The sequence below is a fragment of the Ammospiza nelsoni genome, chromosome 28 (genome assembly GCF_027579445.1).
Source record: "Ammospiza nelsoni isolate bAmmNel1 chromosome 28, bAmmNel1.pri, whole genome shotgun sequence".
NCBI classification, from domain to species: Eukaryota; Metazoa; Chordata; class Aves; order Passeriformes; family Passerellidae; genus Ammospiza; species Ammospiza nelsoni.
The window spans coordinates 1,312,155-1,331,079 of record NC_080660.1 but is presented as its reverse complement, the minus strand read 5'-3'; the positions used below and the strand labels follow the sequence as shown (position 1 = coordinate 1,331,079).

General features: G+C 54.0%; 1 protein-coding gene across 1 annotated transcript; it reads left to right on the top strand.

Annotated features, from left to right (window-relative positions):
* The first annotated feature begins 2,812 nt into the window (after positions 1–2,812).
* On the top strand, positions 2,813–18,277 carry VPS45 (vacuolar protein sorting 45 homolog). Its single transcript, XM_059490296.1, has 15 exons — positions 2,813–3,010; positions 3,106–3,240; positions 3,779–3,839; positions 4,289–4,368; positions 4,992–5,060; positions 5,875–6,012; positions 6,819–6,929; positions 8,271–8,405; positions 8,710–8,823; positions 9,033–9,200; positions 12,167–12,325; positions 13,560–13,667; positions 13,890–14,011; positions 15,273–15,404; positions 17,830–18,277. Exons 1-15 carry the CDS (start codon positions 2,918–2,920, stop codon positions 17,912–17,914), a joined length of 1,710 nt encoding a protein of 569 aa, XP_059346279.1. The 5' UTR covers positions 2,813–2,917; the 3' UTR covers positions 17,915–18,277.
* The last annotated feature ends 648 nt before the right edge of the window (positions 18,278–18,925 follow it).

The following is an 18,925-nucleotide window of genomic DNA, read 5'->3' as shown; positions in this document are numbered from 1 at the left end:
GTGGCCAGCAAGGGGCTGGAGGGTCCCTGTGCTCCAGAGTGATCCCTGTGCTCTGGAATGTTCCTGTGCTCCAGAGTGATCCCTGTGCTCTGGAACAACCCCTGTGCTCCAGAGTGATCCCTGTGCTCCAGAGTGATCCCTGTGCTCTGGAACAATCCCTGTGCTCTGGAATGTTCCTGTGCTCCAGATTGATCCCTGTGCTCTGGAACAATCCCTGTGCTCCAGAGTGATCCCTGTGCTCTGGAACAACCCCTGTGCTAGAGAGTGATCCTTGTGCTCCAGAGTGATCCCTGTGCTCCAGAGTGATCCCTGTGCTCTGGAACAATCCCTGTGCTTCAGAGTGATCCTTGTGCTCCAGAGTGATCCCTGTGCTCCAGAGTGATCCCTGTGCTCTGGAACAATCCCTGTGCTTCAGAGTGATCCTTGTGCTCCAGAGTGATCCCTGTGCTCCAGAGTGATCCCTGTGCTCTGGAACAATCCCTGTGCTCTGGAATGTTCCTGTGCTCCAGAGTGATCCCTGTGCTCTGGAACAACCCCTGTGCTCTGGAACAATCCCTGTGCTCTGGAATGATCCTGTGCTCCAGATTGATTCCTGTGCTCTGGAACAACCCCTGTGCTCTGGAATGTTCCTGTGCTCTGGAATGTTCCTGTGCTCCAGAGTGATCCTTGTTCTCCACAGTGATCCCTGTACTCCAGTGATCCCTCTTCTTCAGAGTGATCCCAATTCTCCTCAGTGATCCCTGTGCTCTGGATGATCCCTGTGCTCCAGAGTGATCCTTGTTCTTCAGTAATTCCAGTCCTCCACAGTGATCCCCATTCTCCAGAGTGATCCTTGTCCTCCACAGTGATCCCTGCTCTCCACAGTGATCCCAATTCTCCTCAGTGATCCCAGTGCTCTGGAACGGGGTCAGCACAATGTTAACCAGACATAAAATCCCATCTCATTCCACAGCTCCAGTCAGGAACATTCCCAGAAACTGATCTAAAGGATTTTGTGGTGAATTTACCCCTGAGGAGCCAGGAGAGCCTTGGTGCTGCTGCTCCCTGCAGAGCCACACACAGGACAGGGCCATGGGGACAGGGACAGTGCCCCACACAGGGATGGCACAGCCTGCCCTGGCTGTTCCCCCTTGCAATCAGGAGTGGAGAGCCCTTTTGAAATAACCAACACCAAATTCAATCCCTTAAAATAGCAGTGCCATAATCCCAGACAATCCTATTGCCTCAATTTAGGGGCCGACGTCTGTCCTCGTGCCTGGGCAGTGGTGGCAGCCCCAGGGCGGGCATTGGGGAGGTTAAATCAGGGTTATTTACAGAAATTATACTTGACTCGATTCTTATTCAAGAATTAGAAGGTTAAAATTATTATGGTTAAAAAGAGGTTATTAAAATTATTAAGGTTTAAAAGAATTATGAGGTTTAAATTAAAAATTACAGCAAATGCAGAGGTGTTTCCCAGCCTAAACAATTCCATGATTCCAACCACTCGCATCTCACTAATTTGCCTGTGGGGAATGAAAAGTGTAAAATTTCTGCAGAATAAAAGTTGTTTAAAATGTTTTACCTGCAAACCAGGGATAAACATCCCACCAGGAAGCCTCAGAGGTTTGGTTGGTGATTCATTTCATTAAAATGGAACAAGAAGGGGTTTGTCTTCCCTGAGAACAAGGACAAAGATGGATTTAAAGAGGAGATGACACCCTGGGTTTGCTTAGTTCACAAATAAAATCCAAAAGCATTTCCTAGGAAACTGGACAATAACTAAACCAGCACTTTCCAGACTCTGAATCATTTAACAATAAGGCCAGAAATCAATCAGATGCAATTAATTCCAATTTTTTTACACCATTTGCTGTTATTGTGTGTATCCTTTGGCCAGGAGCACCCACACACTCCTTAAGGCATCACTTTGGATATGGGAAACAAAATCTGGTAAGAAATAAGAAATGTAAGAAAGAAAATACTGGAATTGTATTTTGCTAGTTAAATCCCTATTTAAACCACTCAAATCTTTGGAGTTTGTACATTTCCACCCTCTAGAAAAGAAGACTCAAAGCATTTGGAAGTGAAAAGTAAAATCTCGGCAGGAAATTGAAGGATTAAAGACGCCAAAAGTGTCCGTCACTCTGGGAGGAACGGGGGAGCCGCTAAATTGGAAGTGAAAGGCAGGACACACTCATTAATTAATTGTTATCCCCTCTATAAATAGGGCTTTGGCAGCGGGGGAGTGCCCGGCCCGGGTCAGCCCTGTCCCGCCGGGAATAGCTCCTAATCCCAGCGTCCTGGCCCGGGATTAACGGGACCGGGCTGGTCCCGGGGCGTTCTCCATCCCCGGTTCGGTGGAACCGGGTCACGTCCTTTGTCCTTGGGGACCCCACGGGACCCTCGGGTGTGCCGAGCCCTCCTGGGGGCTTGGGTGGGTCTGCGAGGATTTGGGGTAGACCTGGAGGGGGTTTGTGAGTGTTTGGGGTGGGTTTCGGTGGATTTGGCTTGGTTTAGGGTGGATTTAGTACAAACTGGAGCGGGTTTGTGTTGTTTTAACATAGGTTTAACATGGGTTAAACCATGAGTTTTAACATAGATTTCATTTAAGTGTGTCTGGGGTGAGTCTGTTTGGGTTCGGTATCAAACTTCTCCGCCCTCCAGAGCCACTTCCACCGCTCGGGTCCCCTCGGGAAGGGAAAGGACGGGCTGGGGGCTGCGGGAACACCGGGAGCGCAGCCGGCGGAGCCGCTCCCGCTGCCGGACTACAACTCCCAGCAGGCAGCGGGGCCGGGCGGAGCGGTGCCGAAGAGTCCCGAAGTGGGGCCGAGCCTGGCCGAAGCGGGGCCGGACATTCCCGAAGCGAGGCCGGAAAGAGCCGAAGCGGGGCCGGAGCGGGCGAGGGGCAACCCGGTAGAGGAGCATCCCCGCCAAGATGAACGCGGTGCTGGCGGTCCGGCAGTACGTGTCCAAAATGATCGAGGACAGCGGTCCCGGTATGAAAGTGCTGCTGATGGACCGGGAGACGGTGAGGAGCGGCCGGGCCGGGAGCGCGGAGGGCGGCGGGGCCCGGAGCCGGGCCCAGCGCCGCCGTGACGGGCGCTGCCCCCGTGCCGCCCGCAGACCGGCGCCGTGAGCGTGGTGTACACCCAGTCCGAGATCCTGCAGAGAGAGGTTTATCTCTTCGAGCGCCTCGACTCGCCCAACAGGGAGCCCATGAAGCACCTCAAGGCCATCTGCTTCCTGAGGCCCACCAAGGTACGGGGCAGAGCGGAGGGAAACGGACTCAGATCGGGCTGGGGAGGTTTGGGTTGGATATTCAGGAGAATTCCTTCATGGAGACGGTTGTTCGGCAGAGCCACAGTCGCTGGAATTGTTCAAATCCGTGTGGATGTGGCACTTGGGGACAGGGGTCCATGGTGGCCTTGGCAGTGCTGGAGGGACAGTTGGACTCAGTGGTCTCAAAGGGCTTTTCCAAAGTCACTCCTTCCATGTTTGTGGTGCTGATGAAGAGCTGGGCACTGGAGCAATGCTGGGGAGGTTCAGGTTGGATTTTCAGGAGAATTCCTTCATGGAAAGGGTTGTTCAGCCCTGGCACAGGGCAGTGGTGGAGCCACAGTGCCTGGAATTGTTCAGATCCACGTGGATGTGGCACTTGGAGACAGGAGGTCCGTGGTGGCCTTGGCAGTGCTGGGGGAATGGCTGGACACCAAGATCTCAGAGGCTTTTCCATCCCTAAGGATTCCATGATTCCTTATTCCTTAACTCTGCTCTCCCTGGTGCTGTTTCCATCCAGGAGAACGTGGAGCTCCTGGTGCAGGAGCTGAGAAGGCCCAAGTACAGCGTCTACTTCATCTGTGAGTATGAAGAGCCCTGGAGGGGTCCTGGAGCTCCATAAATCTGGAAATCCCAGTGTGGATGGGACAGGCTGCACACCTCCGTGCACCTTCCTGTGCCAGCTGTGTCAGGCAGGGAATTCCCACGTGTCCTGAATGTTCCATGGGTTTGGAATGAGGCAGAATGACTCCAGCTGCCTTGGGGTTGCAGTGCAGTCCTGCAGGCCAGGAATGAGCCCCTAGGATGGCAGGAGCTGGGGGAAGTGGCCTCTAGATGTCATCGTGGCTCTGCAGGACGCTGGGGACATGGGCAGGGACGGGTTGGGAGCATCCCTGGGAGGTGGCTCAGGATTCCAGCACCTGCAGGGTGAGAGGGGCTCTGTGGGGTCTCTCCTGCTCCAGAGGGGAGCAGACTGCCACCCCACAGGGTCTGCATGGAGCCCCCCTGTCCCTTCCCTGTTTCCTCCCAGATTTCAGCAACGTCATCAGCAAGAGCGACGTGAAGGCCTTGGCTGAGGCCGATGAGCAGGAGGTCGTGGCTGAAGTGCAGGTGAAGTTTGGATGTTTTAGGGAGATCCAAAAGCAAAGGGAAGGTCCAGGCTGCCAGACACTGGGAGCTGTTCCCAGCTGGTGCATGCCAGGCCTGGCTGGGAGGAGGGATGGACACAAATGTGGGATGGAGAGGTAAAAGACAGAAAATGCCTTTTCCATTCCTCTGTGCCCTGGGCTCTCACAGCTGCTGCTGGTTTTGGTGGTTCACAAGGTGCTGCCCAGTTCAAATCCATGTGGATGTGGCACTTGGGGACAGGAGGCTGTGGTGGCCTTGGCAGTGCTCAGTGGTCTCAAAGGGCTTTTCCAATTCCATGATTCCATGTTTGTGGTGCTGATGAAGAGCTGGGCACTGGAGCAATGCTGGGGAGGTTCAGGTTGGATTTTCAGGAGAATTCCTTCATGGAGAGGGTTGTTCAGCCCTGGCACAGGGCAGTGGTGGAGCCACCATCCCTGGAATCGTTCAGATCCACGTGGATGTGGCACTTGGGGACAGGGGGCTGTGGCGGAGGGGAGCTGCCAGAGGGTTTGGGGTGGAGGGAGGAAGGATGATCTGAACCAGTGCGTGCAGGGGGTGGTGGGAGCTTGGTCAGAGACACAGAACTGCTCTGTTCCCCTCTCCAGGAGTTCTATGGTGACTACATTGCAGTGAACCCACACGTCTTCTCCCTGAACCTCCTGGGCTGCTGTCGGGTAGGAACCCAGCAAGTTGTTCTTGTTTTGGGTAAGGTGTTGAACCCAGGAGATTCCTCTGGCTGCCCTGGAGAGCTCCAGATCCTGGCACAGGGCTCAGAGACCTTGGCACAGAGTCACAAACACCTTTACCTTCCATTTTAACCATGGAAACAATTACCAACTTTGTGTGAGGAGTTACAAGGCACAAGGGTTTGAGTAGAATGATAGTGAATTTGTCACAGGGTGAAAAAGTAGAATTTTGGGGTTTTTAGAATGGGGGTTCAGGAGGCAGGATGGAGGAATCTGGGTGTGTCCTGTCTTTCTCCTTCTTCTTGTCCTCCATCTGGATGATGGTGGCACTTTTGGATTGGTTTAGGATAGAGACAGACTGTCTAACATAGGTGATAGGTATTGGAAAATAATAAATAAAGTACTGATAGTTCTTAGTATAAAAAGATAACACTGCCCCGAGGGCAGTCAGTGTGCTGGACAGATCTCAGCAGGTCAGAGAAAGAATAATAGATAAGAGAAAATAAAAAACCTCGAAAAGCAGAGCAGAGGAATCCCAACTCCTTTGAGGAAGAAGAAGCTGGGAAAAAAGACTTGTAACACCTCAGGAGCCATTTCAACAACAAACCCAACAAAGCGTAGCTCTCATAACCCAGGGCATTGGGGGGGAATGGGCCTTGGCAAGGAGATTTTGTGTTCAGCCCCTGGGTACCTGCTGCTCCAGCACTGTTGTACTTTCCTGTGACACTTCAGCACTTAGAAACAAGGATGTGGGGAAGTTTGGGAGCTGTGCATCCATGTGAGGTGCAGCTTTTCCTTCCAGGGCCGCAGCTGGGACCCGGCTCAGCTCACCAGGACAACGCAGGGCCTCACTGCTCTGCTCCTGTCCCTGAAGAAGTGCCCCATGATCCGCTACCAGCTCTCCTCAGAGCCAGCAAAGCGCTTGGCCGAGTGTGTGAAGGTGAGAGCAGCCCACAGATTGTCCCTTTAGGATGAATTCAGCCTTGGTTGGTTTTTTACAAACACCTGTTTGTCACTGTCATGTTTTCTGGAAAATCCCTTTGCCAGCATTTCTTCTCCTGGGAAGCTGAGACGCCTCAGAGAAAAAGGAAAACAATATTATCTCATTTGCTTCTCTTGTGTTTTGCTGCTTTGGAATGTGGTTTGGAGATTGTTTATCCAGCAGGTGGTTGTTTGATTGGTTTCATGTAAATTGTTTTAACTTAATGACCAATCACAATCAGGTTGTGTTAGGACTCTGGAAGAGGTCACAGAGTTTTCATTATCATTCTTTGTGGCCTTCTGTCTGTATCCTTTCTTTATTCTTTAGTATAGTTTAGTATAGCATTCTATAATATAATGTATAATGTAATGTATAATATATAAAATATAATGTGTAATGCATAATGTATAATACATAACGTATTATGTATAATATATTCTATATTCTGTATTATATATATTATATATTATATATTATATATTATATACTATATACTATATACTATATACTATATATTATATATTATATATTATATATTATATATTATATATTATATACTATATATTATATATTATATATTATATATTATATATTAAAGTGTCCCATTTCCCTGGGGCCTTCAGCTCCTCCCTGGCAGTGCAGACAATGCAGCAGAATTGAGCTTTCACCCTCCCTTCCCTCTGCATAAATCCACGCTGAGAGGGAGCCTTTTCCAGGATTTCAAGAGGGATTTTTCCCATTTTTTTCCCCCCTTTTCTCCACAGCAAGTGATCACGAAGGAGTACGAGCTGTTTGATTTCCGCCGCACCGAGGTCCCTCCGCTGCTCCTCATCCTGGACCGCTCGGACGATGCCATCACCCCCCTGCTGAACCAGGTGAGCCACACCCAGCTGTGCCAGGCTGGGGCAGGTCACACACCCAGCTGTGCCAGGCTGGGGCAGGTCACACACCCAGGTGTGCCAGGGCTGGGGCAGGTCACACCCAGGTGTGCCAGGCTGGGGCAGGTCACACCCAGCTGTGCCAGGCTGGGGCAGGTCACACACCCAGCTGTGCCAGGCTGGGGCAGGGTTGGGAGCCCTGCAGCAGCTGGAGTTCAACCCCTGGCAGGTCATGGTTGGATGTTGTAGAGGAAAGTGTTGCTTCCCACCTTCATTCCCTGCAAAATCTCTCTTTCATCCCTGGCTATGTTTTCCAGACCTGAGTGAGGGTTGTTTGTGCTGACTTCGGTGGCAGATGGACCCAGCACCCTGGGAAATGGGGCCACCAGCACTTCCATGTGGTTTCTGGAGCCCCCAGTGCTTTGCAGGGCCTTTCCCAAGGGTTGTTTGTGGGGCTGTGAGTGACCTTACCCTGCTGAGTCTCCCTCTGTTATTGATGGCTGCTGGATTTGCTGGGAGCTGTTGGATTTATTTGTTCCATGCTGTGCTGCAGATCCTGGCAGGATCTGTTGGTCTCCCTTCATTTCTGTGGGATCAGGAATTGCACCTGGGTGGGACCAGCAGCCCCAGAGCTGCTGTAACACCGGTTCTGCAGGAGCTGGAGGTGACATCTGTGTCACAGCCCAGCCCACAGCTGCTTTGTGGTGTTTAGGATTGTGCTCAGCATCAGGCATTCTCTGCTGTTTCAGGATTTCCTATCCCACAGAGATTCCCGGGGATGTAAATGGAGTGTTGGGTACGGCAGGGCTCTGATCAGCTGTCGCTGTTCTCTCTGGGTTATTTTTAGACTTCTCAGGATAAAAATAGAAACTCCTGATGTGCAGAAATGCTCCTGCCAGTGGAGCATGAAGGGAATTCTGCAGTGGAAATGTGGGACTCTCCCTGCCTGGGCAGAAAGTTGGGGGGTTTGGTGGCCAACAGAGGTGTTGGAACAGGAATGTTAATCCCCATCCCTCTTCAGTCCGTTTTCAAGGTTCCTGCAGGAATTCCTGATCTGGTGGGAGGTGTCCCTGCCATGGGTTTAGTGTCCCTTCCAAGCCAAACCATCCCATGATTCTGGAGCGCCCCTGGAGGGGGGCAGTGTCTCCCCATCTCGTTATTTACCAGCGATGTTCATTTTCACCAGAACGCCCTGGCTGCTCTGAGGGACACATCCCAAACTCTGCTGCGTGTCCTGGCGTAGCAGGAGCAGCTCTGGCTGCCTTCAGCTGAACTCCATTGATCTCCCAGAGCTGTGTCTCACCAAGGTCATCCCTTTGCCTCCCTTTCCTCTGGCAGTGGACGTACCAGGCCATGGTCCACGAGCTGCTGGGCATCAACAACAACCGCATCGACCTGTCCCGCGTGCCGGGGATCAGCAAGGACCTGCGGGAGGTCGTCCTGTCGGCTGAGAACGATGAGTTCTATGCCAATGTAGGTGTCCAGGGGGGCTTCACCAGCACCCACAGCTGGGGGTTTGCCACAGGAAAGGAGTTTCGCCGTGATTTTGGGGATTTTGGCACCCCTCAGGGTGGGGATGTGCCGTTTGTGAGCGTCGCTGTGCAGCATCAGTGACATCTGATGTGGGATAACATCCTAGAAAATGTGTTTGTAGTTTGGTTTCAAAGCCTGCTGCAGGTTTTGGGGGATGGAGTCACCTTCTCCCAGCTGCTCAAAGCTCTTCCTTCCAAAACTCCTCAAACGAGTTTCCCTCTGCTTCCCATCTTGTTCCACACAGAACATGTACCTGAACTTCGCCGAGATTGGCACCAACATCAAGAACCTGATGGAGGATTTCCAGAGGAGGAAGCCAAAGGAGCAGCAGAAGCTGGAGTCCATAGCAGATATGAAGGTACAGACAAATTCCATCCCATTTGTGCCCCATCCTTTAATGTCAGCAGTAAATAAAAAGCACATCCCTCCCAGAAACCTCCTGGGATTGAGGTGTCTGATCCTCTGCACACAGCAGAGAATTTGTACAATTTATGGCTGGCTGCACCCACCTTCTGCCATCTCCTGCTGTTCCCTGGAAGCACCCACTGCCTCAGTTTCCTCTCACAGGCCTTTGTGGAGAACTACCCTCAGTTCAAGAAGATGTCAGGCACAGTGTCCAAGCACGTGACGGTGGTGGGGGAGCTGTCCCGGCTCGTGGCAGAGAGGAACCTGCTGGAGGTGTCCGAGGTGGAGCAGGAGCTGGCCTGCCAGAGTGACCATTCCAGTGCCCTCCAGGTACCCATCCTGCCTCTGCCTGGGGGGGTTTCACCCCATCTCTGCCTTGGGAGGGGGGATTTGATGCTGGCAGGCAGTGGGAGCTCCCTGTGGGGAGGGACACTGCGTGTGGAATTGCTGCTCAGATGGGAATGAGTCACGGTTAATAACTGGCTTGAGAAGCATCCTTGCAAATCCTGTCCTTACATCCCACAATCCAACATTCTTTCTTTATATTCAGCCAGTTGGTTTCTGGCAGACACCAGGGTAAAACAACCTCAGATGCTCTGCAGGAGCTGATGTGTTTGGGCAGGAGAAAAGCTGGAATCCGTGGAATTGTCTTTACCTATTTTTTTAAGAAAAGCCACTAGAAAGACCCTTAAATCCAAGATTTCTTTGGCAGAGAGGCCTGGAAAAGCTGGAGGGAGGCTCTGTGACAGCTGAGTGTGGCCCCTTGTGCTGTGAGCAGAGCAGGGTCTGGCAGAGTCAGTGGTGATGGATTTGGGCTGGTGTTCCACAGCAGCTCAGAGCAGGGCTGGAGAGTCTCAGTTCTCACTTCTGAGAAATGATTCCTTGATTTCCAGTAGTGCAGGGGGATTCCCAACACGTAACAGACCCTTGCATGGCCCTGGGGAAGCAGAGGGGCTGGGAAAAGAGAAAAAGCAGCTCCAGCAGCTTTGAGATCAGTTCCTTGCCCTCCTCTGTGGCTCTGAACTGCAGGTGGGGGCAGAGAGGGTAACACTGTCCCCAGAGGTGGAATGTGCTCCCATCCCCGTGGAGCAGGGAGTGCAGGGATGGGATTCCATAGCTGCTGCCTGGCAGGATTTCCATGGCTGAGTGTGGAACTGGGACTGCAGCCAGGAATGTGTTTGCTGGAAGCAGCCTCTTGCTGATACAGGTCCTCATGCTGTATCACTGTCTCCAGCTCAGGTTGTTGTGGTTTAAAAGTCAAATATTCCCAGTCTGCTCCCTCCCTGTGCTGTGAGCTGTGATTTTTGATGGGATATGCACAGCACAGAGCTGGTGCCAGGTGAATCCTGGGGGTCACCTTGCTCCTGCTCTACACAAACAGCATTTCTGCAGTTTTAGAAACGCTGCCTCAGTTTCCTTTCAGCCCCTGGGAGATTTGCAGCAGCTTGGGTGTGAATGGAAAGCCCTGTAGGTGGGATCTTTGTCCCTGCAGCCACCCCACCCTGGGCTGTCCCTGCTGCAGCTCCAGCAAGAGGGAAAAGGCCACGGGACAAGAAGCAGCAGCCAGAGCCTGGAATAAAGATGGAATTGTTCTCCCCTGATGTCACTTCAGGGATTGTTGGATCTCTGGTGCCCCAGTCTGGGACATTTGGGTTCCTCCTGCCCTGGGCTCTCATTAACCCTGACACAGAGCATGAATGGAGGGTTGGAATCCCAGCTCCTCCCATGGACAATGGGTTTTCTGTTCTCTGCTTCCTGCTGCTCCTGGCACTGCCAGCACAGGAACCTCCCTGGGGCTCTGGTTCTCCCCTCACAGGTGAATTCCTGACCTTGAGTGGTGAAATTCCTCTTGATCCTCCTCACAGCCAGGATTTTATGCTGTTTTTAGTCAGCATCAGTTAAATAGGTGCCAACAAACATCTGGGCCAGGGTGGTGAATCCAGCAGCAGCTCAGGAGTGATAACAGATCCCTGCTCTTCCCTGTAGCTGGGATCTCTCTTTCCATGCTTTAATTCCTTCCCTCCTTTGCTTCCAAATGTGCAGTTTGTTCCTCCACATCTCACATCCAAAGGTTTGCTGAGACTTTGATGCCATTGCCTTGCACCTTCCAAAAAGGAAATGGAGTTGGGGGTTTTGTAGTGGTGGAACCTTTGGGGTGGAGCTGGAAACACCCAGGTGGAGCTTGGAGGTGTCTCAAAATCGCTGTGCACAGCCTCCCCCTCCTGCAGCACCACAAGGGGCTCAGGACCCATCATTGGTGGGTTATGAATTCCCAGTTCCACGGAAAGACCCAAAACCAACTTGTACTCCAGTAAATCCTCCTGTGAAACACCTGAGGGGCCGGGCTGTGGGGTTTGTACCACACCTGCATCCTCCTGCATTGCCCGTGGCAGTTGCTGGGCAGCGAAACCGCTGATAAGTGACCAACAAATGGCTGATAAGGTGGTGACACCAATGAAGGTGTCTGTCCCCGTGTCCCCGGGGCTGAGCAGTGCTGTGTGGGTGTGTCCCGCAGAGCAGTGACACCGCTAGAGGTGTCTGTCTGTCCCCGTATTCCCGGGGCTGAGCAGTGCCTGTGTGTCCCGCAGAGCGGTGACACCAATGAAGGTGTCTGTCTGTCCCCGGGGCTGAGCAGTGCCTGTGTGTCCTGCAGAGCGGTGACACCACTAGAGGTGTCTGTCTGTCCCCGTGTCCCCGGGGCTGAGCAGTGCCTGTGTGTCCCGCAGAGCGGTGACACCAATGAAGGTGTCTGTCTGTCCCCGGGGCTGAGCAGTGCCTGTGTGTCCTGCAGAGCGGTGACACCGCTAGAGGTGTCTGTCTGTCCCATGTCCCCCGGGCTGAGCAGTGCCTGTGTGTCCCGCAGAGCGGTGACACCGCTAGAGGTGTCTGTCTGTCCCCGTGTCCCTGGGGCTGAGCAGTGCCTGTGTGTCCCGCAGAGCGGTGACACCGCTAGAGGTGTCTGTCTGTCCCCGTGTCCCCCGGCTGAGCAGTGCCTGTGTGTCCCGCAGAGCGGTGACACCAATGAAGGTGTCTGTCTGTCCCCGCGGCTGAGCAGTGCCTGTGTGTCCTGCAGAGCGGTGACACCACTAGAGGTGTCTGTCTGTCCCCGTGTCCCCGGGGCTGAGCAGTGCCTGTGTGTGTGTCCCGCAGAGCGGTGACACCACTAGAGGTGTCTGTCTGTCCCCATGTCCCCCGGGCTGAGCAGTGCCTGTGTGTCCCGCAGAGCGGTGACACCAATGAAGGTGTCTGTCTGTCCCCGTGTCCCCGGGGCTGAGCAGTGTCTGTGTGTCCCGCAGAGCGTGCGGCGGCTGCTGCAGAGCCCGCGGCTGTCGGAGCTGGACGCGGCGCGCTTGGTGATGCTCTACGCGCTGCGCTACGAGCGCCACGCCAGCAGCGGCCTCCCCGCACTGCTGGAGGAGCTGCGCGCCCGCGGGGGCAGCGACAGGTACCGCAAGGTAACCCTGGGATGGGGTAAAACAGGGACAGGTACCACAAGGTAACCCTGGGATGGGGTAAAACAGGGACAGGTACCACAAGGTAACCCTGGGATGGGGTAAAACAGGGACAGGTACCACAAGGTAACCCTGGGATGCGGTAAAACAGGGACAGGTACCACAAGGTAACCCAGGGGGGGTAAAACAGGGACAGGTACCACAAGGTAACCCTAGGATGGGGTAAAACAGAGACAGGTACCACAAGGTAACCTGGGGGGGGCAGGAGGGGACAAATAACCCCGGGGGGGGACAGGCAGCGTGGGGTAACCCTGGGATGCAGCAAGGCAGGTACCGTGGGGTAACCGTGGGGTGGGGCAGGTACCACCAGGTAACCCCAGGCTGGGGGCAGGTACTCCCAGGTAACCCTGGGGTGGGGCAGGTACCACCAGGTAACCCCCACCAGGTACCACCAGGTAACCCCAGGTGGGGCAGGCACCCCAATGTCCCACAGGATGAGGAATCTCTGCTGTTTGGGCTGAAACTGCCTGCTTCAGATCAGCCCAGGGTTGTGCTGTTGCACAGAGCTCGGCTGGGACCTGTGGGTGTGGCTTTAAAAGGTGTTTTAAGTAAGTCACTCGATTTCTGTTCCCTAAACCAGTGGAAATGAGGCAGAATGGCTCCAGCTGGTTTGGGGTTCAAGTCCAGCCCTGCAGCCCAGGAATCACTGAATGGGGATTGGACTCCAGAGGTCCCTTCCACTCCTGACCAGTCACTGATTCCGTGATATTATGAAGGATTTCATAAAGCAGGGATGGCAGGAGCCTGCTGGGAGGGGAGTGTGGCACCTCCGTGGCCTGGGCTGTGCTTCCTCTCTTCTCTTCCTCCCCCACTCTCCCCAGCTCCTGCAGCACCAGGCAGTGGCTGCAGCGAGGGGCTGGGGATGGAGAGGAGCTGGCAGGGAGGGAACAGGCAGCAGTGCCAGGAGCAGCTGGGGAGGAGGTGGAGGAGAGGGATGATGTCACCTCGTGTGGAGGAGCTGCTGCAGGCGACGGAGATGGAGATGAAGCTTCTCCTCAAGCAGGAGGGTCGGGACGGGCTGGGGGACGTGGGGGTGCTGCTGCTCTGCCCCCTCACCTCCATGTGCGGTCCCATTGGGATCATCTCCATGGCTCCTTGTCCCCATGGGGTGTCTGCAGTGAATCCTCACTCCTGGAGGGGGTGCCAGGCTGACGGGCTGTGCCCTCTCCCTGCACAGCTGGTGTCTGCCGTGGTGGAGTACGGAGGGAAGCGCGTGCGGGGCAGCGACCTGTTCAGCCCCAAGGACGCCGTGGCCATCACCAAGCAGTTCCTCAAAGGCCTCAAGGTACCAAGATTCCTTGGGGAAATGGGGACAGGCTCTAAACTGCAGCCCAGAGCAGGAGCAGAGCTGGCAGGAATGCTCTCAGGGCCTGATTGCACTGAGAACAACAGGAGCGAGCTCCTGGAGAGCTTCTCAATCCCAAATTCAGGGCTAGAACCTGCTGTGCCTCTGCTGATCCTCCTCCCTTGCTGGGCCACTTCCTAAAGAGCTTCTCTCTGGCCACAGGGCATTGAGAATGTGTACACCCAGCACCAGCCCCTGCTCCAGGAAACCCTGGACCAGCTCATCAAGGGGAAGCTCAAGGACAGCCAGTATCCCTACCTGGGCCCCAACACACTCCGGGACAGGTACGTGGGGCCTGTGGGGCACAGCCTGCACTGGGACACAGCAGCTGGGACATCCCTGCTGTCCCCAACACTGTCCCCACAGCAGGGTGGGACTGATGGTGAACAGAGCTGGGGATTGGCACAGAAATCTCTTGGTTGTAGAGGTCTTGTATCCCCAGGGATGTTCCCAGGACTGGGGTGTGTCTCACCCTGGCTCAGATGTGCCACTCCTGATGGGCAGCTGAGGTGAAGGATGAAGCCCTCACTCAGCAGAGGAGGCAGGAGCAGCTTTGCTCCAGGTCATGCTGTCCATGCAGTGATCCAAGAAGGAAATCCCTGGTGTTGGTCCTTCCAAGGGATTGGGAGGGTGGTTACAGGAGAGGGAAGGAGCAGCTCACTGGAAAGCAGGATGTGCACAGCACACTGAGTTTGTGTTGGGATAGAAGAAGGTGCTTCCCTCCTTTCCCCCTTCCTCTTGGCTTCCCTCAACAATCCCACATCTCCCTGCTGGCTGGGAAATGTCCCCTCAGGTGAACTGAGGCACAAATCCTGGCACTTCCTGATCAGCCCGGGAGCTCCAAGGCAGCTCTGTGTCCTTGCCTGACTCCAGAATCGATCCTGATTTCCCAGCCCCAGCAGATCATGCATTAAACATGGCACGTGGATCCACAGGGATCGGGGTGGTGCTGCTGGAGTCAAAGTTCAGGAGAGGTTTGGGGAATTCAGTGGATTGTTTTCAGCTCCACATCACAGGGATGGAGGTCTTCAAAGGAGGCACCCTCAGGATCCTGGATCTGCCTACAAAGTGCAGGATTTATCCTTGGCTTTGTCTGATCCCACCTCAATATTTGTGGCTGCTCCATCCCAGAAATTGTCCAAGGCCAGGTTGGTCAGGGCTTGGATCCACCTGACTCCAGAATTGATCCTGATTTCCCAGCCCCAGCAGATCATGCATTAAACATGGCACGTGGATCCACAGGGATCGGGGTGGTGCTGCTGGAGTCAAAGTTCAGGAGAGGTTTGGGGAATTCAGTGGATTGTTTTCAGCTCCACATCACAGGGATGGAGGTCTTTAAAGGAGGCACCCTCAGGATCATGGATGTGCCTACAAAGTGCAGGATTTATCTTTGGCTTTGTCTGATCCCAACTCAATATTTGTGGCTGCTCCATCCCAGAAAGTGTCCAAGGGCTTGGATCCACCTGCTCTGCTGGGTGTCCCTTAGAGATGAACTTTTAGGTCCCTTCCAGCCAAACCACTCCATGATTTGTGCTTTTATCCCAGGCCTCAGGACATCATTGTGTTCCTCATTGGAGGGGCCACCTACGAGGAGGCTCTGGCTGTGTTCAACCTGAACCGCTCCAACCCCGGCGTCCGCATCGTGCTGGGGGGCACCACCATCCACAACACCAGGAGGTAAAATCCAGCCCTGGATGCTGGCACAGCAGGAATTTGGGAGATCCCACGTGGAAATGGGTGTCAGTGCTCTGGAGCCAGCTCTGCTCGTGCTGGCTCAGGGACAGATCTCTGAGCTGGAGGTTTAACTTGAATTTCCATGAGTTCAAGGGCAGGCAAGGGGAGTTCTCCACAGAGTTTTTCAAGTTTATAACACAGGGCAGCACATGGGAATTCAGCACTGAATGAATCTGCAGCTGCTTTGCTGAAGGTGGGCAAAGATCCCTGTCAGTATGGAATTCCCAGTGGGAAATGTCTGGTTTATAAAAACAAATAACTTTTCCTGGTTTATAAATACAAATAACTTTTCCTGAACCCAAATTATTCACTTTGGGCACTTTGGGAAAGAATTGAGGCCACAGTGGGAATTGCTTCCTGGCCAGGTAGGAGAGCAGGAATCCTCTGAATTCTCAGGAATTTCTCCAGATTCCCAGTGCTCAGTGTGGGATGGTGGGAAAATCCTGAGATGAAGCTCAGGATCTGCAGCTCCATCCTTGGATCTGCTTGGATTGGTGCTGCTAGGAGCCACCCTGGCTGGTTTGGGCTCTGCTGCTGTGCAGTCCCTGAATTATTTACAGAAAAGCTGGGATTCTGTGTCCAAATTTGCATTTCAAAGAATGAGGTGGAGGGAGAAAAAAAAATGAAAATAAAAGGAAGGGCTGGATGTGGCCTGGTCCTGCCTGGGGAGGACAGCAAAGGACCCTGTCCCAAATGATCCATTTTCTCTTGGATAAGGTTTCCCTGAGCATGGAAGGACAATAAAACTGTCTCCTGTCCATTGTTATCCACAATTCCAGCACAGTGCCCCAGGATCAGGGATATCTCAGCACACCCATCCAAGGAAAGCCAGGTTTTAGTGTGTCCCAACCCCTCACCTAATCCATGGCCTTGCTGATTCCTCTGGGATTAGGGCAGATATTGTCACCAGAAACAAGGGGATTTGGCTGTTAATGCACAGAGCAGCCGTGTAAGCACCTAAATCCTGCTCCCATTGTTCCTCCTCCCTGCTGCAACTGGGACCAACATCTGTGAGCCCTCAGGGGTGGCCCAAAGGATGGAGAATCTGCTCTGCTCCCAGGGATTCCAGAGCAATGCCACAGGGTTTGGAGGAGAAAGGGTTACAGAGGATCAATAATCGGATCAGAAGGGCTGCAGGAACATCTGGTGCTGGGGCTGACTCATCCTGGCCAGGTTGAGACAAACCTGCTGGGACTAATCCAGGATGTGGGGCCTGACCTAGTTACCCAGTTAGAGCCACACTGGTGCCACTGGGTCCTCCTGGGGGACTGCACAAGGCTCGTTTCTCCTGGGAGTTGCTGGGTCCTCAGCTGTGGAGGCTCCTGCAGATGCCTCTGCTGGGTTCTCAGCTGTGGAGGTCCCTGCAGATGCCTCTGCTGGGTTCTCAGCTGTGGAGGTTCCTGCAGATGCTTCTGCTGGGTTCTCAGCTGTGGAGGCTCCTGCAGATGCCTCTGCTGGGTTCTCAGCTGTGGAGGTTCCTGCAGATGCCTCTGCTGGGTTCTCAGCTGTGGAGGCTCCTGCAGATGCCTCTGCTGGGTTCTCAGCTGTTCCTGCAGGATCTGCAGGGTCCTTGGAGCAGCAGAGGGGGTTGTGCTGTGGTGCAGCTCATTTTTAAAGTGCAGGTGGGAGTTTGGCTCATTCCCCCAGTCACTCCAGACTGGGAATGTGCTCTGAGGGACCCTGAGGTGTCACTGGTCACAGGCACAACAGGCTCCAGACAGCACAGAACCAGAGACCCTCAAAGCAGCAGTCATTCCCTGCCAGAGCTCAGTTCTGCCTGGTTCTAGTGCCTAAAAATAACCTGGAGGAGGGAGAGCTCAGGCTGGAACACACAGCCAGGTGCCAGAGCTGTGCCAGAGCTGGTGCCACCGTGGGCAGTGCCCTGGCTGTGCCCCCTCCCAGCTGTGTCTGGTGGCACTCAGAGCTGGGGTTGCTGCAGGGTTTTGCAGATTCGAGGGTTTTACTCTTTTTCAAACCCCTCAAGATTCACAACCTGAGCTGCTCCAGCCCCAGTTTAGGGGAATCCCATTCCTGCAGGATTTGTGGCATCTCTTGGTTTGTATTTCTTTATCTTTTGGGGCATTTTTGAAGCATTGCTGTTGAGATCACCTGATCAGCACACTGAGGGATGAGTCAGCCTGGGCATGGCCGTGGTGTCTCATTGCCAGAGGAACCATCCTGGGGCAGGATCCTTCCAGCTGGGAGCATTGCCGCCCTTGGGAGCTGCTCCCAGCCGTGGGTGGGTGATGCCAGCAGGCCTGAGCGTTGTGCTGGGGACAATCACAGCCCCTCAGGCCCTGGGTACATCTGGGACAAGGCCATGAGCCCCTCTGGCCCTCATTCCACTGACCTGAAGCTTTCCCAGCAGCTTCCTGGAGGAGGTGACAGCCGCAGGATTCCGCGGTCGAAGCACTGAGAGCTCCCAAATCCCACCAAGGTCCAGCAGACGGTGAATCCTGAAGAAATGAGGGATTTTTGAACATTCAGAGCTTTCCCAGAGCAGAGCAGAGCAGGATGTTCCTGGCCTGCAGCTGGAGCTTGCCCTCCACACCCAGAATGGCAGCGAGTGCTGCAGCTGGCACTGGATGTGCCCCCACTGCAGCTCCTCGTTGTCCCCTCACAAACTGCTCCAGGACTGGCATGGTCACCTTGAGGAGAGCCTGGGACAGCCCCTGAATCCCTGCAGCTCTGCACAGGACACATGAATGAGTCCCCTGAGGAGCCCATGCAGGGGGAGCAGCTGTGGGGGTCTGGTTGGGGGGCACAGGAGCCCTTTGTTGTTGTCTGTATATGTTGAATCCTATTAAATCCCCCACTTCGGCCAAATCTGTCTCCTAGATGATTCCCACTTTCCCTTTCCCAAGGCCACAAGGTGCAGTTACAGCCTGAGCCTCCATGGGAGCTTTTGCTCCCCTCCAGGACCACACCAAGGAACCTGCAAGTGCATTTCCAGCTCTGCTCCCTGGCCTCTAATCAGCACTTGATTGGGAATTAACAAGCCAGATCAAATGAAATGAGCTCCTAAATCCCTGGGAATTATCTTGGCATCACAACTAAGTCCTGTTGATGTGGGAGAGAGCAAAGCCCTGCAGGGAGGAGGGGACCTGGGCAGCTCTGTGGGGAAGGGAGGGGGGACACAGCCTGTGCTGGGGTGGAACTGGGTGGGCACCAAATTTTTAGTGAATTTTGGGTTGTTGGGACAGGCAGAGCTGTAAGAATTCCTCCTTAGAGGTGACTCAGGTGTCTGAGAGCCCAAGAGACGGGAGCTGTCAGAGGATACTGGGCAGCCCCTGCCCCGTCCCCTCCTCCAGCAGCCCCTTCCCCAGACACCAATGATAGAATTGTTGTCAGAGGCACAGAAAAGCATGTGTCCTAATTAAACTCACAGGCAGCAGCTTCAGACTTGATATCCAGAGGCAAAATGCTGTGTGGGGGGTGTTAAATACATAAATAAACCAGGAGTT

Excerpts from the sequence above, each read along its gene's own strand:
- VPS45 (XM_059490296.1), top strand. The coding sequence starts at position 2,918 with ATGAACGCGGTGCTGGCGGTCCGGCAGTACGTGTCCAAAATGATCGAG. Across the intron at positions 4,369-4,991 it reads AGGTCGTGGCTGAAGTGCAG|GAGTTCTATGGTGACTACAT; the intron begins GTGAAGTTTGGA and ends TCCCCTCTCCAG. Across the intron at positions 15,405-17,829 it reads ACCATCCACAACACCAGGAG|CTTCCTGGAGGAGGTGACAG; the intron begins GTAAAATCCAGC and ends CTTTCCCAGCAG.